Source organism: Carassius gibelio, chromosome B22 (genome assembly GCF_023724105.1).
Source record: "Carassius gibelio isolate Cgi1373 ecotype wild population from Czech Republic chromosome B22, carGib1.2-hapl.c, whole genome shotgun sequence".
NCBI lineage: Eukaryota > Metazoa > Chordata > Actinopteri > Cypriniformes > Cyprinidae > Carassius > Carassius gibelio.
In genome coordinates this window covers 23163422-23190161 of record NC_068417.1, presented here as the reverse complement: position 1 = coordinate 23190161, position 26740 = coordinate 23163422, and the positions used below count along the sequence as shown (strand labels likewise).

The following is a 26740-nucleotide window of genomic DNA, read 5'->3' as shown; positions in this document are numbered from 1 at the left end:
ACCCCCCCTTTAAGTTCCGTATCAGTTACAAATTATCATTACTTACCTATAATGCCCCAAATGGTTAAGCTCCTGTGTACCTAACTAGCCTTATACCACGTTATCCATCACGGTCCCTAAGGTCACAAAACGCTGGACTTTTGTTAGTTCCTAGGATAGCAAAGTCCACTAAAGGAGGTAGAGCTTTTTCATATTTGGCTCCCAAACTCTGGAAAAGCCTTCCTGATAATGTTCGGGGTTCAGACACACTCTCTCTTAAATCTAGATTAAAAACACATCTCTTTTGCCAAGCATTCGAATAATGTATCTCTTAAATTCTGAGTGTAGTTACATCTGATCAAATACGCATTCTTATTCTTTAGCTTGGGTTAAACTAATTAATTTTACTTTGTTGGACCAGGAGCTATGCTAATGATGTCTCTATTTGTTTCTATGTTTTGCCACGGGATTTACATCCCTTGCTACAAGTGTGACTGCATCATATAAGAATTGCTATTAATAATGTTCATCATCTGGCTAACTACGTCTTGTATTAATTTTTCTGAAAAATCCTGTCATACGTGCACAAACTGAGAGTCACGACTTATAAGCTACGACTAAATATTGTAGAAATGTAATTTTCTGTAAAGTTGCTTTGTAACGATTTGTATTGTAAAAAGCACTATACAAATAAACTTGAATTGAATTGAATTGAGAGCAGGAAGTGTAATGAATGATTTAAGGATAAATAAATATATAACATTGGAGGAAAAACCCGATGCATGCATGTCTTCTTTACGCATTCCTGTATTTTAACCATGAAAGACCAAGCAATGCCTGTAACATGTGATGCGAGTCAGTCAGTTGCTCATTCAGTTGATGGTCAGTGAACCAGGAGCATCTCCAGTAACAGAGCACTGCGATCCTTCTCAACTCATCATGTCATCTGTATCTGTGAACAGTGAGCTTGTCTTCTACATTAATGGGAAGAAGGTATGTTTACATTACATATATATATATTTTTTTTATTATTATTGTATATGATCTGTATATTTAAATTGATCAATGTGTGATTTGTCTTATCTGAAAATGGTAAAGTCCTGACTTTTGTCTTAATAGTTTTTTTTTTTTTTAGGCTCATTATATTATTAGTATATTACTATAGCTTTAATATTGATTTAATTCATAAATAAAAGTATACAATATTAAATACGTTTTTGACTTAATTTGCTAATATCGTGAAAGAAGGAAACCTGTTATTTAGATGTTATTATAATTACTTCTACTGAGATAAATATCAAAATGTGTAAAGGGACAGTTCATATAATTCTTTTGTTTTTCATCATTTACGCAACCTCATGTCATTCCAAACTTGTATACGTTTATTTCTTATGTTTTACACAAAAGAAGATATTGTGTAGAACCAAACAATTGTTGTTCCCCATTGAATTCCATGGTAGGGAAAGAAATACTAGGGACCAAACAACTGATTAACCAGCATTGTTCAAAATATCTTCTTTAATGTTCAACATAAGAAAGAAACTCATACAGGTTTGTCTAAATCATGACACAATTAAACATTTTGATTTCTAATAACCATAGTACATAACCAGGATGAAATGGCATGACTAAACATGCATGTCAGAATCATGGCACATGACAATCAGCTGGATGCAGTATGATACCATGAAAATGATTTTCTACGCTTTAGACAGTCCATCATGTGTTTCTCCCTCCCACACACATAACATACATATCTGTCACACATGTGATATATAGGTTGGTCTCCAAAATCCAATCATGTCACGTGGCACACACTGAATGATGTTTGGCTTGATAGTTATTGCAAAATTTGAGCCATGGTTGTCAGTTTTTGTTGTTTTTATGTAAAGATAGTGGAGAAGAATGCTGATCCAGAAGAGATGTTACTGGCTTACCTGCGAAGGAAAGGTATGGTAATTTCCATATGACAATGCTCTCAAAATAATGGTGAAGTTAAGTATATTTATTATACTTAAATTGAATATATTTATAATATTTACTTAAATGTGTTTAAGTTATGCAGAGAAAATTATATTTCAATGCGTTTGTGTTCTCTTGCAAAAGTTTTGTGTTCCCCAAGAAACTTTGCATTTGCACATTTTTCTTATTTTATATTTTTCCCCATCACCATATTTCCTTAGAGGCTAAGTATCTTGCATATTGTACAGGAAAAAATAAAAAATAAAATGTGTGTTGTTTTTGTGTTCAGTGGGTCTAACAGGCACAAAGTATGGCTGTGGTGGAGGTGGATGTGGGGCCTGTACTGTTATGGTGTCCAGATATGACCCTATCCAGGAGACTGTGCTGTATCTTTCACTAATATAACAAAACTAACAGCATCAAATCTTGATGTGATGAAAAAACAAAGCAATGTTTGTTACCTGTGTTTTTCTGCATCAAACCATTCAGATGTTGCTACACATCTCTAGATGTAACTCTCTTAAATGAAAAAATCATCAATAAATATGGTTTAATAATCTTTAACCCATGCTTCAGTCACTGGTCGGTAATTGCATGTCTACAGCCCATTTGTTCTCTGCATGGTGCGGCGGTAGTGACCGTCGAAGGCATTGGAAGCACCAATACGAAACTACATCCTGTTCAGGTACCAGATTCTCCTTCACAAACAAACTATAAATCATCTTTCAAAACAAGTATTTTCAGAAGTGGACGAAGTACACAAGTCTAGTACTTCAGCAAAAGTACAGATACCCTAATGAGATATTACTCCAGTAAAAGTATGAAATACTCCATTTCCATTTCACTTGAGTAAAAGTACAAAATTATTTTATTTTTTAATTTTTTTTAACTTCAGTATTAAAAATAAAACATACTGATTGATGAATGTTTTTTTTTTTTTTTGACATTTTATATACTCAATTTTATACAACTTCCTGCAAAAAAATACGTCACTGATTATACTGATAATTCAGGTGTACAAACAGGTGAAAAAAAAAAAAAAAAATCATGTAGTATATCGGATTTGAAAACTGGGTAAAATTTGTTTGCTTTTTAGGAAAAGTGTTATGCAAACATACTACTTTACATAATTTGAAAGTGCTACGGCAGTGGTGTAGATGCATGGGCATATAGTTTTTAAATAAAACCTACCCCATTTAGATGGTAATGGACTAATATGGACACATTCAAACATTTCATACAGCAGGCTTAAACAGACCTTTTACAGCAGCTTTATTTTGCAAACAATGGACACTTGTGATCTAAATATGATTTTTATTTACAATAATAAATGCTTAAGTAGTGCCAATGATCTCCTGTTCTTGGCTCATTTTGAGTAATATTTGTGAATTCTGTGAATTGTAAACTGGAGACTCGCTTTGATCAGATCATTTGAATCAGTGAGTTGTTGACTCAAGAACAGCTGCAGTGTGCTCAATAAAATTCACAAATGAATCGTTCAGTGTGTTTGCAAATCCATTTAACAGGCTTTTTGAAAAGTATCAGCTCCTTTACAAATCGAACACCGTCTTGTAGTGTGTGATGATTTCTCCAGTTCAAAATAACAAGGAACGACGTGTCTTTTTGAAATGTGTTAGAGAAAAAAGTGTGATATTATGCTTAGGAATGTAGAGAAGTAAATGTAAAAAAAAATCCCAAAATAAAAATACTCCAGTAAAGGTCAGATACTTGAAAGTTGTATTTAAGTAATGAAGTAAAAATACTTAGTTACTGCCCATCACTGGATATATTGAATGGGTAATCCAGAACACACCATTTACCTGTAGATACTTTTGTTGTTCATCAGGAGCGTATAGCAAAGGCTCATGGGTCTCAGTGTGGGTTTTGTACCCCTGGGATGGTGATGTCCATGTACACATTACTTAGAAATAACCCACAGCCCACCATGGAGGACATTCGAGAGACACTAGGAGGTATTTAATACTCATGGATTTAATTTACATTTTTAGAATTATGAATTCAAGCACTGAAAACGGGAATTTAAACATTCTGTTTTATTTCTTCTAAGGGAACCTATGCCGTTGTACTGGATATCGACCAATAATTGATGGATTTAAAACATTCTGCAATGTAAGGACTGTTAACTCTTAGAAAAAGAAAATCTACAAAAATACAAATATCTACAAATCAGTTTTAAAAAGTTGTACATGACATTTGGTATAAACTAGAGTTTGATTTTAGGAAACAATTATGTGCTCTTTAGTGACATGATTCATATTTTTACAGACTCCGATATCTTGCCAAAATGGTGACGGAAATGGAAAATGTTGCATGGAAAACAGCAATTCTCACAACAATGAATCAATTGTAAGATAATATTTACACTTTAAATTCTTATAATTTCTTACACATCATCACTACTTACAGTAGTAATCTCATTATTGTTATAAGAAGACAGAGATTGGTGAACCTAGGTTATTAACTCTTCTACGACTGGTATTATTGGCAGATATCTGGAGAACTTTTCAGCATGGACAATGTCTTACCCCTTGACCCAACTCAGGATTTGATCTTTCCCCCAGAGTTACTGGTGAGCAAACTGTGTGTCCTTTTGTTAGCTAATAGGAATGTGAACTTTTCAGACCACTATTTATTTATTTTTTTTTTTTTTTTTTTCATTATATCCAACAGATTATGGGAAAGAAAAAAGCTGAACGACTTTCCTTCCATGGTGAAAAGGTCAGGTGGATTTCCCCAGCAGATCTGAAAGATTTAATCAAGCTGAAATCTGAATACCCCAACGCACCTCTATTGGTTGGGAACACAACCATAGGTTGGTTGCATCCATCCATTCATCCATCCATTCATCCATCTATCCATCCATCCAACCTGTTTCTGTTCTTGTACAGGGCCAAAGATGAATCTGAAGGGAACTGTCCATCCTTTGGTGATCTATGGTGGAAGTATTCCAGAACTTCGAACTATCAAATGGAGAAACAATGGTAGATCATGGATAAATTGCCATTTCATATGCTTAATTAGCAAATATTGAAGCTCAAAGTAAAATCAACAACAACATTCTTTTATTAAGGTGTAACTGTAGGGGCAGGATGCAGTTTGTCTGTTTTGAAGGATGTCCTTCTGCAAGGAATCGAGGAACTCGGGCCAGAGAAAAGCAGGGTTTACCAGGCCCTCGTTCAAACATTACAGAGTTTGGCCAGCAAACAGATACGCAACATGGCTGTGAGTAGCAAAAAAAAAAAAAAAAAAAAAATTATTTTGATGAACTAAAAGACTGAAATATTTATACACAAAAATAATATTAAGTTGGCTAATGAAGTATGATAAATTACCATTTCATATAAGACCAAAAGTAATTTTGATGACAAATTTGTGTTTAATTACTTGTCTACATTACATCTTTGTTTATGTTGGAAATTCAAGACCATTGGTGGAAATATCCTGAGTGCCAACCCCAAATATGACTTGAGCAGCATTCTAGCAGCGGCAGAATGCACACTATACATTGTTTCTAATGGTAATGCCATTATATTTGTACAAAATTTCCTATATCTGCCTTTTTGCTAAATTTCTGTTTCCAATATATTTGACATGGAAAGTTATATTTAGAATTACATTTTTCCATTGGTCTTTAATACAGATGGTGCTCGAGAGATTTGTCTAAGTGAAGAGTTTTTCACAGACTTTGGTAAAACAGCTCTACGACCAGATGAGATTCTGCTGGCTATTGAAATTCCTCACTCAAGACCGGTACGTTCATCAAAATGGAGGATTCAGACTAAAGTTAATACTAGAACTAAAACATATATAACTAATCTATTCAAGATTCAACAAACACACTTACCCTAAAAGGCTATTAGTCATTGCTAAGTCCATCTACTGAATTTTTTAACCACAAATTCATTTTTACAATACAAATACATTATGAGTTTCAGTTTCCATTCTAAAAAAAGCAAATCGCTTATCCCTTTGCTTTACAGTGGGAGTTTGTGTCAGCATTTCGCCAGGCACAGCGCAGAGAGTTCGCCTTCTCCATAGTGAATTCTGGCATGAAGGTGGCATTCAGACATGACTCAAATGTAGTGGAAAACCTAGACATTTTTTATGGAGGTGTGGGACCCACTCTGGTAAAAGCCAGACTCACCTGTAAAGAGCTTATGGGAAGGTACATCTATCTAAAGGTCTTCATAACTCACATTCAAAATATTGTATATGAGAGAACAGACTGTACACTATTTTACTAAAGGTAACAAATACATTGCTTAGAAAAAGAAAAGCCAACAATTAACCATTAAATTAACAAAAAAAACTAAAACAAATCTGGTAAATATCGCTACTTGTATTATATTGTGTTGCTTAATTGCATACATCACAGTCATTGAACACTGATTTTTGCTTTGCAGTAAATGGGATGAGAAACTTCTGGTAGGGGGAACGCAACTCTTAGAAGAAGAAATTTGTATTCCCCCTACTGCCCCTGGTGGAAAGGAAGAGTATCGCAAGGCTCTAGTACTCAGCTTCTTTTTCAAGTTTTACATGCAAGTGCTGCTGGAGCTCCAACAGAAGGTATGATTATGACAATTATTAGTTTAAAAGCAGAACAATTTTCTTAATAGCAACTTCAATTGTTCTTTTTTCTTATGTTGTCACTTAAGGAGGTTGGCATGAATGATTTGCCATTAGAGTATCTCAGCGCATTAAAACCCTTCAAAAATGAGGTGCCACAAGGAAACCATTCTTTCCAGGTAGGCAGACCTGACTTAAAACAAAGCTTGCATTTTCTTATTAAGTGTGATTAACAACATTCTCATTACCAATGAAATTATAGCTTGTACCAGAGACTCAATCTTCTAATGACCCGGTGGGACGACCCAAAGTACACCAGGCTGCCCTTCAGCAAGCTACAGGAGAAGCTGTATATTATGATGACATTCCATCTGTTAAAGGAGAACTTTTTGTTTCCATGGTAACCAGCACCAGGCCTCATGCAAAGATCATGTAAGTGGAAATAAATTAGTTAATTATTCATGGAATAGCATATTTAAACAACAAATATGTGATCATTTTGTTTCATTTTATTTTTACCAACACTATCAAACCTTCCCAAACTTGAACACCATCATTAGACAAGGAATCCACTTTTTCATCTACAGGCACATGCTACATGTTTAATTATTCCTCTTCTTCATGTAAATTTTGCATCCCTACAGCTTGTTGATCCTCAGGATGTCGGTCTTGGACATTCCCTGCTTCTGTCTGATTTACACAATAACAGTAATATTTTGAAAAAAAAATCTGAATAAATGGTGGTTGAAATCACAATGCTGCGTGAAGTCAACCAATCAGCATGTTTAGCGCCCAAGTCCCGCCCCCAAAAGTTCCGGAACTTTGAAAAAGTACTACCTTTTTCTTCTTCTTCTTTTTTTTTTTTCTAGTTAGTAAAGATGTGATTATGTTTGTCTGCTGAGGATTTTCTCAGTCAAAACCCTCTAGTTTTGTAATTTTCAGTAAATATGTTGATACTTTGCAGATATCACTGCTATAATCTTACATTATTGTTTGAATTACGCCATCTAAGTGACATCAAACTTACACTATTTGGACTTTTTCTATATATAAAAAACTATTTTTTATAAGAAATTAAGGCTCATGTTTCATTTTGAAGTTTTATTTGCTTTATCCCCCCAACATCATTTAGGAAAAACCATGAAAGACAAAGACCATCACCATTTACATTAATAATCTGTGGATGGGTAAACCGTATTCAATTATTTCAAACAACACATCCATAAAGCTTGTTGATCCTAAGGATGTCAAGGTTAGACATATCCTGCCTCTGTCCGATTGCCACAGTTGCATCAGGAATGGGAGTGATGGTGTCCTTTCCAGCTTGGGTGGTGAAGGCTGTTCTTCCATAGTGCATTATGGAGCTGTAGTCATATGTGGTGTTTTGATTGTTGGTGTTCTGTATTTGGAAGTTGCTGGCCTTATCAGTTGGGACATACTCCCAGTTGATCTTAACATACTTGTCACGATCGCTCCTGGTGTGCTCATGGTAGAAGCCCAGGGCATGATTGAGCTCATGCTGAATGATGCCGTGATATACACAGCCTTGCCTCTTGAAGGAGACCACCTGTTTGCCACCAATTCTACCAAGATAAGAGTAGCACCTAACAGAAAATAGAATTAATATATTATCACTCTTTGTTAAAAAGCTACACATTGTGAAAGAGTTTCTGCTAAGCCAGTTAAATGTGTTTGTGTAGTATAATTGTCCTCACCCATCTTTGTTCTCAATACTGATGTAGTCAGTTTGATTTAATCTGGGTATGAAGCGAATGCAAGTCTTGTTGTGAAAGGTAGACATGGCATTCTTAATAATTGAGATGTCAGTAGAGGCTGCAAACAAAATAAAACAAACAAAAAAAATTATACAAGTTAAATGCATATGCTTAATGACTGAAAGTGATTCACTTACAGTATTCACTGCTCAGTGTGTAAGGGACCTCCACTAGGTTGCTAGAGTTTTTCTTCCAAAAACAGTTGTTGTTGTTGTTGAGGCAGTAGAGAGCATTTTTGATTTTGGGAAACAGCAGATCTCCTTCAAGAAGGTGTTCGGAAGATCCTGAAGTAAAAAAAAAAAAAAAAAAAAAAAAAAAATTTTTGTTTTTTGCTTTTTAATGAAAGGACTCAATATGTGCACGTTCTAACACATTTTAGATATACTGCCCAATTTTATGGAACCCTTCAGAGGAATCTACTAGATGCCTGACCTTTGTTGGTCTCCAGAAACTTTGAAGTGATGTCAACATTTCCAGGTATTGGTTGGAATGCAGGAGGGCCAGGCTTCTGATTATGACAAAAAAGAAAAGTTGAAATGTATATTACTCTTACAATGAAAGTTTATCTCTGTGCATTGAGAGACTAGACTAGAATCTTACCCTGACAGGATTCGCCAAGGAAATGCCAACCAACAGCAGCAGAATGTAGTGGGAGGCTCTTGGTTCCATGTCGTCTGTGTGTTGAGATGTTCAGAATGCTCCTGAGCTGAAATTTGGTGACTGCGTGGTTGAATCTGAACTTTATATTAACCTATGTAGGTGGGTCAACCAGGCGTTGAACCTCAGTCTAACGGAAGGATTGTCTGAATTTACGTGTTAATCCAAAAACTTGCACAACCAGAGAAAGCACATATTGTTTCACTAATCCACTGAAATTAACAAATTTAATTTTTAAACTGTAAGAACAGACCCAAAACTGTGGTAAACAGGGTGTGTTGTCAAAACTTAAAGTTCTCTCGAGACAGATTTACAATAAATGAATACAAAATGTGCGTCATCTTGAGTTGAGGAGTAGATGTCATAGTTCAGCTCATCATCATTTGGTATTTACTACCACCTAAATGTACCCAATATTCCTTTAGTCTTCCAACTAACACTAACCCTAGCCCTTTCTTGGCAAATTTTTACAAAAGGTTAAGGTTACTTTACTTTTTTATTTGCTTTTAAATTTAAAGACAAATACAAGTCTTTTAAATGTATTACAATACATAATACATTTAAAATGAAAATAAATCTGAGTGATTTAGTGAATCCAGTTGTACTTGTTATTTGCGACAAAATGAGAGAATTTGGGTGTTGACCAAGAGTAAAAGAGGATTTGCTCTGTCCTGGAGCTTAAATCTCTGTCTTCCATAAGCTTTGTTTTGTTATGACAGTCAGCACACACCTTTTCATTCTAGCATATGCCATTGCTACCCAACTATGCCGGAAGACAAAATAAAAGCTAAGCAAACATGTGTCTTCTGATAATTTATGACATCAGATTTTAAGAAATAAATAAATAAATAAATTACTGCATGTTAAATTTTTTATTAACTTGATTTGTCCTTACTCAGCCACACATTACAGAAATTACACACCAACAAAAGACAAATACCATCACATCATTCGATTTTCCATTGACTGGAATGAGTACTATATTAAATTATCTGACATACCAAATGCATTTAAAACTCATCCTCAGCATCCATAAAGCTTGTTGATCCTCAGGATGTCGATGTTGGACATTCCCTGTCTCTGTCCAATTTTCACTGTTCTATCAGGAATGGGTGTGATAGTTTCCAGCCCGGGCTGGATGGAGAAGGCGGTTTTTCCATAGTGCATGACGGAGCCGTAGTCGTATGGAGTGTTTTGGTTGTTGGTGTTTTGTTTCTGGAAGTTGTAGGCCATATCAGGAGAGATGTTCTCCCAGTTGATCTTGACGTACTGGTCACGATCGCTCCTGGTTTGCTCGTGGTAAAAGCCCAGGGCATGATTAAGCTCATGCTGAACGATGCCGTTATACACACAGCCTTGTCTGTTGTAAGAGACCACCTGCTTGCCACCAGTTCTGCCAAGAGAAGAGTAGCACCTGAGAGGAGAGTAATAAGAGATGTTAGAAAATATCAATCTGATTTAAAGTTGGTAAACATAATCCAGAAGGTATGACTGCTCTCACCCATCTTTGTTCTCAATACTGATGTAGTCGGCCTGAGTTGATCTGGCCACAAAGCGGATGCAGGTTTTGGAGTGAAAGGTGGACATGGCGTTCGCAATCACTGATCACTCATAACTGGCTGCAAACAAAAAGGACGAGAGATTTAAAATGAGATCTACATGAATCATAGATATGTTCAATGAATGAAGGAGATTCACTCACAGAATTCACTGCTCACGACGTAAGGGACCTCCACTATGTTGTTAGAGTTTTTCTTCCAGAAACAGTTGTTGTTAAAGCAGTAGAGAGCATTTCTGGTTTTGGGAAACACCAAATCTCCTTCAATCAAGACTTCAGAAGATCCTGTATTTAAAGAGAAACATATTGATGAAATAGTAAAACATACCTATATATATTGACTACAGTTTACCACTATTCTCTGAAACACATTGATGAATTCATAAGAAATCTACAAGGTGCCTGACCATTGTTGGACTACAAAATCCTTGTAGTGATGTCCAGAGGTTCAGGCTCTGACACAAACACTCCTTCAAACCTTTCCTCCTGGAGGCAGAAACAGAGAAGATAAAATTACTTTTTTAGGAACATTCATAATTTAAGGGAAAGTCTACCCGATCTTACCATGAGAGAAGACGCCTGCGAGATGCCAAACAGCAGCAGCAGAATGGAGAGAGAGGCTCTTGTGTCCATGTCGTCTCAGTGTGTAGAGATATTCAGGATGCTTTTGTGCTGAGCTTGTGTCTTTGTGCTGTCAGACCAGGACTTTATATTCACCTGAGTAGGTGGGTCTACTGGTGGATTATGGATAGGGTCTTAGTGTCCAGAGACTAATGTGTTTAACCAAAGGGAGTACACACTCCGTTAAGTCCAAAGCCTTGCAAAATAAAGGGAGGTACTCCACCTTGTTTATCTAATTTATAGAGTGTATGGGCTGGACAATTTTTTATTTCTTTGACAATCCAAATCTCATTGTCTCAACTTTATTATCTTTACATCAGCTCTATAGATGCATCGGTAGCTCTAGCCATGCCTGGAGTGGTCACCTTCATCTCTGCCAAGGATGTCCCTGGTCAGAATCAAAGACTCTGGTTCAACAACCCAGAGGAGCTTTTTGCTGAAGAGGAGGTACCACAATAAATAGTATCTGTTTTAAAGAAACATCGGAATATTAAATGATTCATATCTCAGATTATATTATTCAAGCCTTACTATACTGTGCATTAGTAGTTGTTAGTACTCCTAAGTCAAGAATGCTTATTTTGCATTTCAGGTACATTGCAATGTTGTGTCTTGGCGGTTTGCCCTTTGCAGGTCATTTGTGTAGGGCAGATTATTGGTGCCATCGTGGCTGAAACCAGAGAACAAGCCAAACGAGCAGCTGAGCAGGTGGCCATATCATACGAGGACATCCAACCTGTCTTTTTCACTATAGAGGTATTTGTAAATCATGTGCAGTAAATAATTTATAATGGAGTGCTAATCAAAAGGCGAGAAGTAGCAGGTTTATCTAATTCTACTTCAACATCACTTCAACATTTTTTTTATTTATTTTTTTATTAAGGAGGCCATAGAACACCAGTCATTTTTTGATCCCAAGAGAAAACTGGAAAGAGGAAATGTGGAAGAAGGGTTTGAGAAAGCAGACCACATACTTCAGGGTTTGTACAATTAAATCTGAATCTAATTTGAATCGCTCCATGTAAAATACTTGTATAATATTTGAATTTTTTACATACTTCCCAGGTGAGCTGTATATGGGTGGTCAGGAACATTTTTACATGGAAACTCAGGGACTGGTTGCGATTCCTAAGCAAGAGGCTGGTGAACTGGAGCTTTATGTTGCCAGTCAGCACGCAGCTTATACTCAGGTCTGTATTGCTCCATGGATATAAACTGATGAGTTTATTACTCAATTGTTGGACTAATTTCCTACTTTTAACAGGAAGTGGTGGGCATCACTCTCGGAATTGACTCCAATAAGATCACGTGTCATGTGAAGAGGCTAGGAGGTGGATTTGGGGGTAAAGTCATGAAGATTGCATCATTATCCGCCATCGCTGCTACAGCTGCTTACAAGTATGGCAAAATGAGACTTGTATCTTTTATAGAAGAACTCTTATTTATTTGCTTGTGTATTTTCCTTTATTGCTTATCTTAAATGCTGTTTACTTGTTTCTGTGGAATGCAAAGATAGTATACTATGAAAGTTTTTGTTTTTTTTTACACAATGCTAAAGCTAAGTACACTGTCTGTACACTCAAATTTAACCACAGGACTGGCCGTGCTGTGCGATGTGTACTAGAACGTGAAGATGACATGCTAATCACCAGTGGCAGGTCTCCTTTCTTGGGAAAGTACAAGGTAATGTGTCACTATTGGTAACAGTATTTTGACTGGATAAATGTGCAACAAAACAACAGCTTATGTTCTGCCTTTTCCCTACAGGTTGGATACTTGAATGATGGAACAATCTTGGCTGCTGATATCACATACTACAGTAATGGAGGATGCACTCTAGATGAATCCTCTTTTGTATGTTGGTTTTCAAGACTTAAACCAGAAAAAATGAAATGCTTTAAATTTATAAATTACCAATCCTTGGAACTTTGAGCTAGGTTACCTTAAAGGGCGCCTATTATGCCCCTTTATACACTGTGTATTATTGGTTTTGGGTTTCCCGAGAATGTGTCAGTGAAATTTTAGCTCAAAATAACATCTGGAATTTGCCTTTTTTGAGGCGATTCTAAAATCAGAGCTCCTTCGGTGTTTATCACTTTAAATGCAAATGAGCTGCATATTCCCGCACAGTCTCCAATAGAGGGTATCCTACATATGTCTCTCTGCTTTGCATACCTACTATAATAAACAGCTAGTAGAAGCAAAATAACTGAGAGCGAGAGAACCAATGCTCAGCCGTACCGTACATATAGTAAGCCTTCACAATAGGTCAGTCTCTAAGTCACATACATTGTATCTTTTGTCATTTACTTCCAGATCATGGAGAAAGCTCTCCTTCACATGGATAATGGCTACAAGATTCCGAATCTACGAGGACGTGGACTGGTGTGCAAGACTTACTTACCATCCTATACAGCCTTCCGAGGCTTTGGTGGACCTCAAGGGTTGACCATCATTGAGAGCGTGTTACATGAGGTGGCTGTCAGGTGTGGCTTACCTGCACATCAGGTGGGATTAAATACTTAAAGTTGATTAAACGGTATTCAAACAGTCTTAATGGGTTAAGATTTTAACTGGCAACCAAAAAAAAGTATGTTAAAAAAAACTACAACTGTAGTCAGATCATGACTACAGTTGTTTTCATTTAAACTCTCTAAATACACAATCTAAAATATATACATCTATTGTACAGGTGAGAGACATTAACATGTACAAGGACGAGAAATGCTACACCCACCACAAGCAGCTCTTTTCTCCCTGTGACATGGTACGGTGCTGGAATGAGTGTCTTGAGAAATCGGACTACGCCCATCGATGCCTGTCTATCAAGCAGTTTAATGCTCACAACCACTGGAAGAAGAGAGGGATCTCCATTGTCCCACAGAAATTTGGAATTGGGTTCTCAAAAGGTTTCTACAACCAGGTGGGTGAAAACGTGCATTACAACACATAAAATGGTGCAGTTTAGTTCACACTATCACTTTTCACGTCAATACTACTACAAAGAATATCCAATATTGGACCATTTATTTGGAACTAATTACAGGGAGCAGCATTGGTAAACATCTACAAAGATGGATCGGTTCTGATCTCACATGGAGGAACCGAGATGGGTCAAGGTATCAACACCAAAGCCATACAGGTGCGATGAGTCTCAGTGTTGAACAATGGATTCAAATACAAATATTACATGAACTATGCCACTTAAATATTGCTATTGTCAACCTTCACTTTCAAATTGCAGATTGCAAGTCGCATTCTGAAGGTTCCAATGTCTTCGATCCACATCAAGGAGACCTGCACAGGAAATGTGCCCAATGCTGCGCCATCTGCTGCATCCTTTGGCACGGATGCTGTCGGGATGGCAGTCAAGGTATAGGAACAGTAACTGATTTAGTATTTATACAAATGTCTTTTTCACGACTGAAATTGTACTATTTTGCATCAAGGATGGCTGTGAGAAACTGATGAGACGTCTGGAGCCACTCATAAAGAAACATCCCCAATTCACCTGGCAACAACTGGTTAGTAAGAGTGACATGCAAGTACTCAACTGTTTAATACAAACTGAATTATTGATGGACAGACAAACGAAAATCACTTAATTGCTGTTATGTTTCCAGGTTGTGGAAGCATATTGCCAGAAGATCAGTTTGTCAGCAACAGGTTTCTTTATGTATGTATTTAATCTTGTACTAGCGTAAAGCAAATTATTTAGTTATCTGGGATTACATACTGTTAAAGTGTCTTAATAATAAATAAATATTCAATTTTATAAACAATTTGCTTATACCAGGGGTCCCCATACCAGTGTTGACTGGGAAAAGAGTGAAGGCAACGCGTACTACTACTTTACTTTCGGGGCCTGTTGCTCAGAGGTGGAAATCGACTGCTTGACAGGAGATCACAAGGTGCTTGTCTTTTTCTTTTTTGTCATTTATATTCATAAATACTAATATGATTTGGCTATGTAACTTAGATATCATATCAGTAAAGATTCATGAGCAGTTATTGACGTGTGTCTATGGCTTGGATTCATAAAGATGCAATTTTTCAGATTGTGGGCACATTTACAGTTTGAATATGACAATTTTGTGGACTGTGAAATTATATTTTACAGAACATTAGAACTGACATCGTGATGGATGTTGGCCGGAGCATAAACCCTGCTCTAGATGTTGGACAGGTATTTAAGATATGTTATTATTGTACCTCAGATAAAAACGGTTTAGGTAATTAGGGTATAAATAAGTGACCATAAACTACAGATATTGATAAATGTGTGCGTTTACAGGTGGAGGGAGGTTTTGTCCAGGGAATTGGGCTCTATACTATAGAGGAGTTGCAGTTTTCTCCTGAGGGTGTGTTGTTGACCAGGGGACCCTCTCGGTATAAAATCCCAGCTCTGTGTGACATCCCTCCTCAGCTTAACGTCCACCTGCTGAGGAACGCAGACAATCCTCACGCCATCTACTCATCAAAGGTAAGATAAAAAAAACCTGAATGTCAACACAAGTTCAAATAAAATCAAAGCTGTTTAAGTAAAAATAAATAGCAAATAACTAGCAATATTTACCTTTCAGTGATAACTGCAGACATAACAATTACCAAATTGTGTCTAGGCTTCTATGATTAAAAAGAAACCTCTTCAGGTCAAGCAGGTTAACAGCAGACTTCAATCATTTGAGCACATTAAACAACGTTTGCAACCTCTACTTCTTCAGTAATCTGACATTCTGAATAAAACAGGATATTTATGAACAGTGGGATTTTATCATTTGTTGAAATATTGGTTATAAAGGTTTTTTTTTTTTTTTTTATAGGGGATCGGGGAACCTCCTGTGTTTTTCGGCTGCACTTTGTTTTTCGCCATTAAAGAAGCAATTGCAGCCGCAAGGAGAGAGAGAGGCCTGAGCGAGAGTTTTCCTTTCTCTTCTCCTGCTACTGCAGAAAAGATACGTATGGCCTGTGAAGACTGCTTTACCAGGATGGTGGGTGAACATTGTTAATAGAGTAAATGCATATTCATAATTTTAAAAATCTACATTTTTGTTTTTAATATATTATAATACACTATAATACACTTACTAGATTGTATTTTTCATATTATTACTAGCTCCTATAAATAAATTTACGATTTTATAATTTACTTTCTCTCTCTCTCTCTCTCTCTCTCTCTCTCTCTCAAACAGAATCCACCAGACAGGAAAGTAAAAACCAAACCCTGGGCCATCAACGTGTGAAGAAAAACATTTGTAATGCATCATTTAAACAAGCTGTCACTTCCTTTTCATTGAGACTTTGAGCTCATGAACTGGATATCAGGCTTCCTTAATATTTTTATTATGCAGTTAATGTTTAATATAGGCAATAAGGAACTTTCTTAGTCAGTAGTAGGATGTAGATTTATTTCATTCACATTTATTATAATAACTGTTAAAGCAAATCCTAAGTGTCACGTGAACTGATTTATGTGAGATTAAAATAAAAATGTTAATAATAATCTTGAATAACAATAAATAGTTCTTGAGATATGATTGCATGCATGTTTTTTTTATTTTTTTTTTTTTTTTAGTAGATCATCGTTTGGCAAACAGCTAATAATAGTTGGGTGTTGAATCAGGTGGCTTGTGTTTAGATATAATAAAACTGTGATTTGACAGTTTTATAGTGCATTTTATAATTTCTTCAAATTTGCCTCCTGTGGATCAAAGAACCTTCAAGATCATCAAATCATGTTCACCATATTATCTGGTGTTTCAAAATCTGGTGTTCGACACCTTCACAGCCATTCCATTAGCGTCAGCACTAAAGGACGCAAACGACGGGAAGGTATTTGGGACACATTGTGTGCTGGCAGTGGCGGCTCCAGACCATTTTGATTGGGGGGGCAATGTGGGGTCCTGGTCATTTCAAGGGGGTCTCATGAAAACCAACAAAAAATAGAGTGGACACGGCTAATAACTGCATTTTACTGGTTGGCGCTTTAAATGGTACATGTCACCAGTACGCATTAATCCACCAATGACTAAAGCGGTTAACTTTTTTAAAGTGGTTGACAGTCCCTCTGAACAGGGCCGTGCAGAGACCTTTGGAGGGGCAGGTGCTCAAAGTATAAAAGGGGCACATGGAACAAGGCTTAAAATGGCGCAGCTCAAAGTATCAATACAGCAATATATTTTACAAATGCTTTGATGCAGTTTTGAAAAAGAAACAATAGAGAAGACAATTTTAAGTTTAAAATAATAATAGCACTGGGATTAGAAACTGAAATGTCTTAAATTTTCACAACCTGATGGCTTTGTTTCTCTGTTCTACAGAATAATTAAGAACAGCTGTTATAGTAAAAACTATAGAAAGCACTTGTGCCTCTACATTTTCCTCTTTCTCACCAGCCTCTGTCTCCTGGCTTGCTGTTACCTGCTCTTTCTGTCACTTGTGCGTCTACATTTGCCTCTTTTTCTTCCTCTATCTCCATCTCCTCATCTGATCTATTACTTTCCACTCTCTGTCCATCTAGGAACAAGGCTCAATGTACTATTTCAGCATTAATCTATTATTTTAACCATCACTACTACTCTTGCACCTAATTAATAAGTCCACCTTAAATATTGGTTCAAAACATTAAAAAAACTGATACACTGGAATATAGTGATTCATATTATTATTACTGTTGTAGTTGTTATTGTCTAAAATTGAACACCTTTGCAATGTAAACAAATGACAGGCTACATTTGTTAATTATATCCTTCACACTGCACTTTGATGTCAGGTATATTATGCATTTTTTTTGACAATGATATTTTTACATTTATTTCCAGAGAGATATTATTGAGTTTACAGGCTAAAGTGGTCTTGCTGTGGTAAACACTGTTGCTATTGTAGAAAAAAATATACATTTGCGTCACATTTAAAATATAATTGTTTTTATTTTTATAATGATAATTCAGAGAATGAGAAAATCTGAATAAGCCTTACCATTGTTGTGTTAATTATTTTTAAGGCCCTCTATGTGTTAAAAAATAAATAAGTACTGTAATATAATAATAGTTTAGTCAACTAACATAAAAAAGACCAGACCCTTCGATGCCTGTGAAACTTTTCTCCCTCAAACAGCACGCAAGTGTTACTTCTACACTACAGGCTACACACAGCAATATAAACCATATATCTGCATGTTCTTACATCACATCGTTCTTGTAAAATAATAATAAGTAAACATCAGAATCACTTCGCTGAGAATGAAACACCACTTACCAGCTGCCATGGTGTTGAAAATATCCTTTAGCAATTAAAAAATGCTCTTGAGGAATCGTCCTGCCCTGGTCTGATGAGGTCATGAGATCCTCATGTTGGTCATTTTATTTACGGCTAAATTATTATTAATAAATTGTAATAATATTATGATTGGGCGTGGGCAGGCATTCATAAAAGGGAATGTTATTACAAAAAAAAATTCGAGGAATTTTTGCTTTGACAAAAGGGCACTTAAGGGGGAAAGGAGCAGGTGCTCAAGTGAACCGGTTCTTTCGGACAATTCGATCAAATAAAACCAGTTGAAAAAAAAAACGGTTCACCGGTTCTTTTGCGCTCGATGTAATGTCATTCGCGATAACTGGTCTTCGGTTTACCCGCGCTCATAACACTAGCACAGAATCAGTTCAGAATCAATAATCAAAAGAATCAGTTCGGTTCAGACGAGCTGTGATTCAGTCTGCTTCACAATGAATCACACATGGGCAGTCTCCTCTGCTCCACGGTTCTCGAATCGGACGCGTCCGACAGAAACGGTTCTCGTTCAGTGTACGAATAAATGTTTAAATAATTATTATTTATTATTATTCTGCGTAGTTTGAAGATAACGTTTTTTTATATTTATCCCGGATATATATATATCATGCCCGTAGGCAGGGGGGGTTCGAGTGTTTTTTATTATTATTATTATTAAAAGGATTTCTCTATTTTTTCCACTCAATAGTCTACAATACAATAGCCATATAAGCGTAGTGTAATTATAATAATAAAACATAGTAGGAAATTCAGTGATATTGGCTGTACAATATCAACTTTTTTCATTGGCCGATACCGGCAGACTGGAGCCAATGGAAATGCTTCTCCTTCTGTGCGTGTCTTATTCCTCTGAGAACTTCGAAGCAGACCGCTTGAGGTAAATTATTTGGAATGATTAATTAATTTGCGATGCTTGCCAGCTCTCACGTTTTCACCGTGAGACACTTTCCACACGCTCTTATGCCACACATCAATTTTCTCACGCACAGTAAAATCGCAAAGCATAGAGGACACGGAGATCGACAGACAAGACAGAGCAGGTTACTTATGTTATAAAAAAATAATCCAAGCTCTCAGATTCTGTCAATTTTATTACAAATTTCAAGTAATAAGTTTTGCCGCTTGTAAATGTGACGTGATATATCCCTATAGTGGCAGGATCATCTCTAGCTAATAGTAAATATACACGAATGAACAATGTTGAAAGATACATAATTAAATATTCCTCCTCATATCGAGCAATCGATCAATCAGTTTTTTTCAGTGCCCAAAGAGGTCAATAAAACTGCTGGAGAACAATTATGTCACATAACATTTACCTCAGGAAAGCCATTTAATTACCATATATGTAGCACTTTAGTTGGCTAGAAAGCCAATTATCTAGCAAATTAGCTAATTATCTGTATGCCTTCTATATTACATATTTATTATATTTTTAATTATATTATTAAATACAGTTGTTGTTATAATCATGGCCGTAGCCAGCTATGAGGTCACCAAGGTCCAAAAAAATTGTTCTAATTTTCTACTAACTAATTTTCTGCTAAACTCCTCATATGAATGACTGCATGTATAATTCAGAATGTTTAGCGTCCGTAAAAATAATCGCTGCGAGACGCTTCCGAAGTGAACGAGTCTTCAGAGAGTTGAGAGCGAGAACGCGTACGCAGCATGTTGTCAGATCCAGCTATTATAAGGTTTTTTTTTACTTGTGTTTCCACTTAATTTAACACTTTAGAAAGTTAATAAAGTAGGAAGTTGAGGTTTAGGGTCAGCGACAACTTTATAATTCCCAAAATATCTGAAATAATTTCAGTCCATTTTATTTATTTATAGGTTTTTGTTTATTTTAATAGAAAATCTGTGAACATTCCTTCGCCCTGCATTAGTCTGGGAGTTATCAAAAAAGTGAGCGGCTATTTACACTAGTGCAAATAGGAGAATTTTTTTGTGATATGCTATTTACACTAAGTGCAAATATCAATATATTCTATGTATACTCTATTCAAATAGCAGGATTTTCTGTTGTTTATACTAGGCTACTTACTTCAAATAGTGTCAATTATCTGCACCTCAGTATTGTAGTACATTATAAAACAGAATGCAATAATAACTTATTGAGTGTAATAAAAGGGACAATAAAACCCTCCCTACACCTACCCTTAACTTTTTGATTATTTACTTCATTTACATTGAAAATAAATACTTTTCTGATGTGATTTGAAATTTGAAAAGGGAGAAAAAATAACGCCAAAAGGCAGATTCGAACCCGTGTTGATCACATCAATGACACACAGTTTATCTTCTGCGCTACTGGAACTTATTTAAGGATTGTCTTTTGTAATCTTGACTATGCAAAAAACACGTTTGGTGGGTAATATGTATGTTAACAAACTTTGATGCAATAAACAGGGCATGATTTAAAAAGAGCATCCCTCCAAAAACATCTACATTTCTGTCTCTTTTCAAGTGTTAGAAAAATATAATTAGTTGAATTTATAGGGGTTATTATAGCACAATTCTATAATAAGGGGGTTATTATAGAAACTCCCTGGATCTCACTAATTTTCAAAGCCTCGCTATGGCCATGGTTATAATAATAAAACGCAATATATTTCAGAATTTGAACCTCATAATTAAATACAAACGATGGAGAAAAACTGCAAAAAGGTCCACTTTTTGAAAAAAAGAACCCCCCCTTTCAATAGGCTGGCTACGAACCTATATATATATATATATATATATATATATAATCAGGAAGAGGGTGGGGGGGTCAAATGGGGGGTAAGGCGTTTTTTGGCAGGGTCTTGAAACCCCCCAGGACCCCCCCCCCTGGCGCCGCCGGTGTGTGCTGGTCTCAGAGATGTGGGTCAGCTCTCGACTCGCCACCTTTGAGAAAACAGCTGAGATCAGCCCAAAAACTATTAAATGGTTGCAGATAAGTGCAGAAAGCGGTACCTGTTTGACTGTCACTTTAGTGTGTACACCTTGGCCCATTTCTGTTCTGTTGTGACTCATAGCGAAGCCTCATCCTTATAAAAATGCACAGGAGCGGCAGCCTTCGATGTAAACACACAGAAATGCCAACAGCTCATTTGGAGTTCATTTAAATTAATATTAAAATTAAGACACTGTGGCATGGTAAGGAGAATGTAACCTGATTGAGGACGCCTTAATTCAGCAAACCCAATGCCATTTGATGGGTATGGCGATTCCTCTCATTTTGAGCTAGTTCTGCATAAACGTACATCTTAAACCTGACCATAAGATGGCGCCAGACGCCAATGCGTAATTAACGCATCTGACCACAAGATGGAGGCAGAAGCAAGAACAATAACAACCACCAAACCCAGCTCTACATGAAGTTATATTTATTCATAATAATCCATATATTAAACACAAAGGGTAATGTTTCATTGTTTCTTTTTAAGTTAAAGAAATCACATTTTAAACTACGAAATCATCGGCTATTCACAACAGTTTCCCCTCAAGACTACAGACTTTTACACTGTTAATGAGCCGAAGAACATCAATAAATTGTGTTTGCCCACTGCTTCTGTTTTCTTGAGCTGTTGGAATGAACACACACACACACACACACACACATACAGGAACCCTGCTGTGACCCCCTGTGAAGTGTGATCAGGGAACCCCTACAGAGATTATCACACGTTAATACCCTACACAGTCAGAAATCTCTCCCCACAGGCATTTAGGATTAGCTAACACACTAACACAAATACAAAATGCACACATATGCAGTTACGCGTGAGATATGACACTGACAAAACCATGTCAATAAACACAACTTCTCACAGACAAAAAGGTATTACATGCTAAATTATATTACTCCAGTACATGCAGTTTAATAACGCCTATTAAATGCCTTTATTGAGTGGGCCAATATATATATTATTTTCACCAAGGCTGCATTTATTTGATATATATATATATATATATATATATATATAGTAAAATATTATTAGAATAAAAAAAAAAAAAAAACAAGTCTTTAAAATAAAATAAAAAACTTTTACTACTAAAACTTTAAAAAACTTTTAACCATTTCAAAATGTATTCCTGTGATCATTACTCCAGTCTTCAATGTCACATGATCCTTCAGGAATCAATCTAATATGCTGATTTTCTTAATATTTCTGTATATATATATATATATATATATATATATATATATATATATATATATATATATATATATTAGGGGTGTAACGGTTCACAAAATTCACGGTTCGGTTCGATACGATACACTGATGTCACGGTTCGGTTCGGTTCGATACGTTTTAGATACAGCAAAATGTAAAAACATCTCAACTTTTCAGAATGCCGCAAGCGCACCGCGGGTCATGTGACAAGAACTAACCAATCAGCTTCATCCTTTCCCGTAACAACGTTGAGAGCTCAGCCAAGATGAAGGATCAGCTGATCATAGTTGTATATGGATTGCAATTTTGAAATAAATTTAGTAGCAGCGCTACTGCAAGCGATTTTTAGAGCTGCAAATCCATTTATCCTTCGCTGAAATTTCCGCGTCTCATGGAGAGAGCACGTCATTGTTGCTTAGCAAAGACAGACGCCTCATGAGCGCTTCTGCCCGAGCGCTTTGGAAAGGAGGAGAAAGACGCGCTTAGCGTTTTCCATGCGTTTTTAGGCACGATATGTGAACGGCCCCTAAGGCGCTCGCTCACTCAGCACGCGCTGAAGGCTCGTTGCAAAATGTCGAATGCCTTTAACAGACCAGAAATATAAGATCCTAAAATAACAGGTCTGGTGTTTGGGTTGGATTCCCTGTAAGCTATAGTTTCTAAATGCTGCAGGGATAGTTTGCTGCGTGCATGTTTCTCCTTTTTTTCGTCTTTTCCCAGATAGTACTGACGCATATATCCCAGATATTACCGCTGGTGTTTTTTTTTTTTTTTTTTTTATTCCCGCTGGTGTACCCTGTCATGTTGCAGATGCGACATACCGTTGTTTTTTTATCCACCACTCTCTTGCCATCACCATTATAGCTTAAAGGGAATCCAAAGTGCACCCAAACACCAGACCTGTTGGTTATTGGAGGATCTTCTCATTTCTAGTCTGTTAAACGCATTGGCTATTTTGCAACGAGCCTTCAGCGCGTACTGAGTGAGCGAGCGCCTGCTGAGTAGCCTAACATAAACATATAAGATGGTGTTTTTTTCTTCTTCGGGAGTGTCAGGGGCGTTGCCTGTTACGTTGTTTGGGTTATTGGGCTACCTTGTTGAACGCATATCATTATATTTCTCTCTCTCTCTCTTTTTTTTTTTTTTTTCAAATATAATTAATTACTCCAACGAACCGTTCGGTATACATAATGCGTACCGCGTACCGAACCGAAAGCGTCGTACCGAACGGTTCAATACGAATACGCGTATCGTTACACCCCTAATATATATATATATATACAGATATGTATATTAGTAGCTCTGTACTTTAGTAACATTTGAAGAACAGTGGCAAAGGTTAAGCTAGACTCAAGGTTACACATTGCTAATCATTGTAATGGAATGTTTACTTTGACTCGACGTGACCAGGAGTTTTCGATTTCTTGACAATCATGGCTAATGGTTCACTTCAGTAACTTTACTGTTACTAGCTGTGATCTTTATCCACGGCACTACAACACCTAGCTAGCCTTGCTAAAATATGTCTCTGAATCACTGTCAGAAGTAGCAAGTACATTGTTCACAAGCATTACATTAGCGTAGTGTTTTTTTTTTTTTTTTTTTTAAGTAGAATAACTCACATGATCAAGCTAAGTAGCCACATAGCACATAGCATGACAAAACTGTTTTAAAGAGCCATTACACAGCATCGATTCAGTTTAAAAAGAGCAGCCAGGCTGTCTGTTACAAATATATATATTTTTAAATCATCAAAAAAGTGCCATATTTGTTTACAAACATCTGATTAGCATTTTTAAAAGAACAGATTCAGATATAAACCACCAAAACATCTGCTGATAGTCACAGCGGGAAACGTTTTAGCAACCTATTACAGCTAACCAAGGAATAACAAAGCCACTTTTTTTAAGTAGCTATCTTACATACCTCTGCCATTTTATTTGCTGCTTATCATGTTAAATTAAAGGAGTTTTGTAATGCTTGGAGAAAGCTTTCCATTAGTATTTCCATTATTCAAATCTGCCGTCTTTGCTAATGGCAACAGAACCTATTTAGGCAACAAATAAACTGTAAAAGCTGTGTGATCGATCCCTCTGAAGCCACAGGGAATCACAACAACACTGAATGATTGATGGAATTAAGCACTGGTAAAACATCTACTTCTTATATAATGAAATATCTGTGGTTACACATGCAGTAGGCAAAAAAATATTTTGATTAATTTTAAATATCTGTCAGTGGAGAAAGATGCTAATCATGCTAAAGCTAACCAGCAAAACACTGGCCTATAGGGCCACATTTATGAGGTATATTGTTATGATAAGTTAGATGTTTAAACAGTTGTACCAATTATTTAAGCAGTTTTTTTTTTGTTTTGTTTTTTGTATGTGATTCATGAATAAGGCCTACTGGATGTACTGTATAATGCAAAAAGTAAATAAATAAATCATATATTCTTTTAGTTACGAATTTAAATTCATGCTGCAGCCATTATAACATTTTTGTTTTCCTATTCAGACACCTACGGAGAGGTTTACATTTTTCATTATTCCCACAATATTTGGTCACCGCCTTGATGTTTTTGTTTGTGTGGAGTGCTAAACACGTTCATATACTGTTCCTCCTTTATTTCTTTAGTTTTCTCCCTCCCATCCCCCTTTTTTATGAACAGAAAGACACACATCTGCTTTCCATCACACCTTTACAGCCATGACATGGCTCTCTTGTATTCCTTTCATCCCTGTCCAGTTTCTTCACTCGCTGTCTTACCTTTTGGTCTGTATTCATCATATTTTCTGTACTCTTTTTCTGCTTTTCATGTAGCCAGTCCCTTCTGTAACTGTCGCCCTGGATCTGTTAGCTGTGTTTAAGTGAGTGTGTTTTCTTTGTGTGTGTATGTGCGTGTGTGTGTGTTTACTCAGGTCTGGTCTAATCACAGACTAAAGCAGTGGAGATGCTGACAGAAGCAAACTCGCGTTCGGCTAGTTACTAGCACAAGACCTATGTAAACACAGTTACATTGGATCCTGTCAAAGTCTTTTGATATGTGGTTTGGTCATATGTTTTTTTGTTAGTTTTTTTTTGCATCAAATGTGCTGTACCATATACGCTTCTTTGACCAAACAAGCTTGATTGTTTGAGCCAATTTAGCTGTTTCCGGCCTAGTTGGGAGGTCAAACAGTTTGCAGTTTGTTGGTACTGCTTGTGTTGCATAAATTGCACAGTTTAACTTTACTTATCCATGTTTTCACCGCATTTAGAACCACATGCTTCAGTCCGTTATTATCCAAGATGCAGCTGCCTATTAGTCATGATGGAGAGAAACAAAGAGCGTCCTGTTTATAGGCTGATCAATTCGACACGCAGGCGATTTGCTTTGCCGAAACATCCAACAAGTGTTGTTTAAAATAGACTCATAAAGGCCATGCATGCACATCCATGCATACACACATTTACATTTACACATACACTATTATTATAGTTTTTATTAATATTTTGAATACATTTATATTCAATATTTTTTTTTTTTTATAAATATTTTTTTTTTTTTTTGTTGCTGTTTATCTTGTTTATATAACACAGTTAAATTACCTAGTTCATACTACTTTTTATTAAATTTTAGTTGTTCTGGTATATCATGTTAAACAAAATAGAAACAATAAATTTTACATAAAATTAAGTTTTTAATGTTTTTTTTTTTTTTACATTATTAAGTGTTTTTAATGATTTTAGTAAATACAATAACCCTGATATATGGAGGCATTATTCAAATGTAAATATTATCAAATTCATTTTTTCTATGCTTGGTGACAGTAAATGCTTTTGTGTGATGCTACCTCCACATCAGTAGGTGGCAGTATGTAGTTCAAGACGTTCAGTACAACAAAATGTTTCTAAATACATCTAAATTAAAGCACTTCTAACTTTATTAGCTTGCAATAATATTTATTTTCACATTATCCTAGTAAAATACAAAATAAATTTTAACATGTAGTCTGCTAAAATTATGCTAGTTTTTAATAATTGTTAACATCATTGCTATGGTGTTTAGCACATTGCTAAGACTGCATTTTTTTTATAATGTTCTGGGTAGTTGCTAAGCTGTTCAGCTCATCCCCATCTGATTTTTCGGTCGTTTTATCAAATAC

The 26740-nt window shown here is 36.1% G+C and overlaps 2 protein-coding genes, 1 long non-coding RNA gene and 1 pseudogene across 3 annotated transcripts; 1 reads left to right on the top strand and 3 right to left on the bottom strand.

Moving 5' to 3' along the window:
- The first annotated feature begins 829 nt into the window (after positions 1 to 829).
- aox5 (aldehyde oxidase 5) lies at positions 830 to 16489 on the top strand. The gene is made up of 35 exons (XM_052589744.1): positions 830 to 972; positions 1872 to 1929; positions 2231 to 2327; positions 2518 to 2626; positions 3788 to 3914; positions 4010 to 4071; positions 4228 to 4308; positions 4451 to 4531; positions 4633 to 4774; positions 4851 to 4943; positions 5033 to 5184; positions 5386 to 5479; positions 5603 to 5712; positions 5943 to 6127; positions 6366 to 6528; positions 6618 to 6707; positions 6791 to 6960; positions 11460 to 11586; positions 11773 to 11895; positions 12023 to 12119; positions 12205 to 12329; positions 12404 to 12537; positions 12735 to 12822; positions 12907 to 12993; positions 13456 to 13647; positions 13832 to 14062; positions 14186 to 14281; positions 14384 to 14512; positions 14589 to 14663; positions 14763 to 14815; positions 14936 to 15050; positions 15260 to 15325; positions 15434 to 15622; positions 15963 to 16130; positions 16332 to 16489. Exons 1-35 carry the CDS (start codon positions 859 to 861, stop codon positions 16380 to 16382), a joined length of 4074 nt encoding a protein of 1357 aa, XP_052445704.1. The 5' UTR covers positions 830 to 858; the 3' UTR covers positions 16383 to 16489.
- LOC127987427 (hatching enzyme 1.2-like) lies at positions 7632 to 9689 on the bottom strand. Its single transcript, XM_052589745.1, has 5 exons — positions 8904 to 9689; positions 8736 to 8811; positions 8441 to 8587; positions 8244 to 8361; positions 7632 to 8132 (listed from the first exon to the last, which is right to left on the bottom strand). Exons 1-5 carry the CDS (start codon positions 8970 to 8972, stop codon positions 7736 to 7738), a joined length of 807 nt encoding a protein of 268 aa, XP_052445705.1. The 5' UTR covers positions 8973 to 9689; the 3' UTR covers positions 7632 to 7735.
- Positions 9827 to 11439, bottom strand: LOC127987430 (hatching enzyme 1.2-like; annotated as a pseudogene).
- Positions 14150 to 15766, bottom strand: LOC127987432 (uncharacterized). Its single transcript, XR_008161207.1, has 2 exons — positions 15716 to 15766; positions 14150 to 15609 (listed from the first exon to the last, which is right to left on the bottom strand). It is a non-coding gene; the product is annotated as an uncharacterized LOC127987432 (long non-coding RNA).
- Positions 16490 to 26740: the final 10251 nt, after the last annotated feature.

Coding starts and splice junctions, on each gene's coding strand:
- aox5 (XM_052589744.1), top strand. CDS start 859: ATGGTCAGTGAACCAGGAGCATCTCCAGTAACAGAGCACTGCGATCCT. Junction 4,775..4,850: donor GGTTGGGAACACAACCATAG/GTTGGTTGCATC, acceptor GTTCTTGTACAG/GGCCAAAGATGAATCTGAAG. Junction 5,713..5,942: donor AAATTCCTCACTCAAGACCG/GTACGTTCATCA, acceptor TTTGCTTTACAG/TGGGAGTTTGTGTCAGCATT.
- LOC127987427 (XM_052589745.1), bottom strand. CDS start 8,972: ATGGAACCAAGAGCCTCCCACTACATTCTGCTGCTGTTGGTTGGCATT. Junction 8,362..8,440: donor CACACTGAGCAGTGAATACT/GTAAGTGAATCA, acceptor TTTTGTTTGCAG/CCTCTACTGACATCTCAATT. Junction 8,133..8,243: donor AGTATTGAGAACAAAGATGG/GTGAGGACAATT, acceptor ATTTTCTGTTAG/GTGCTACTCTTATCTTGGTA.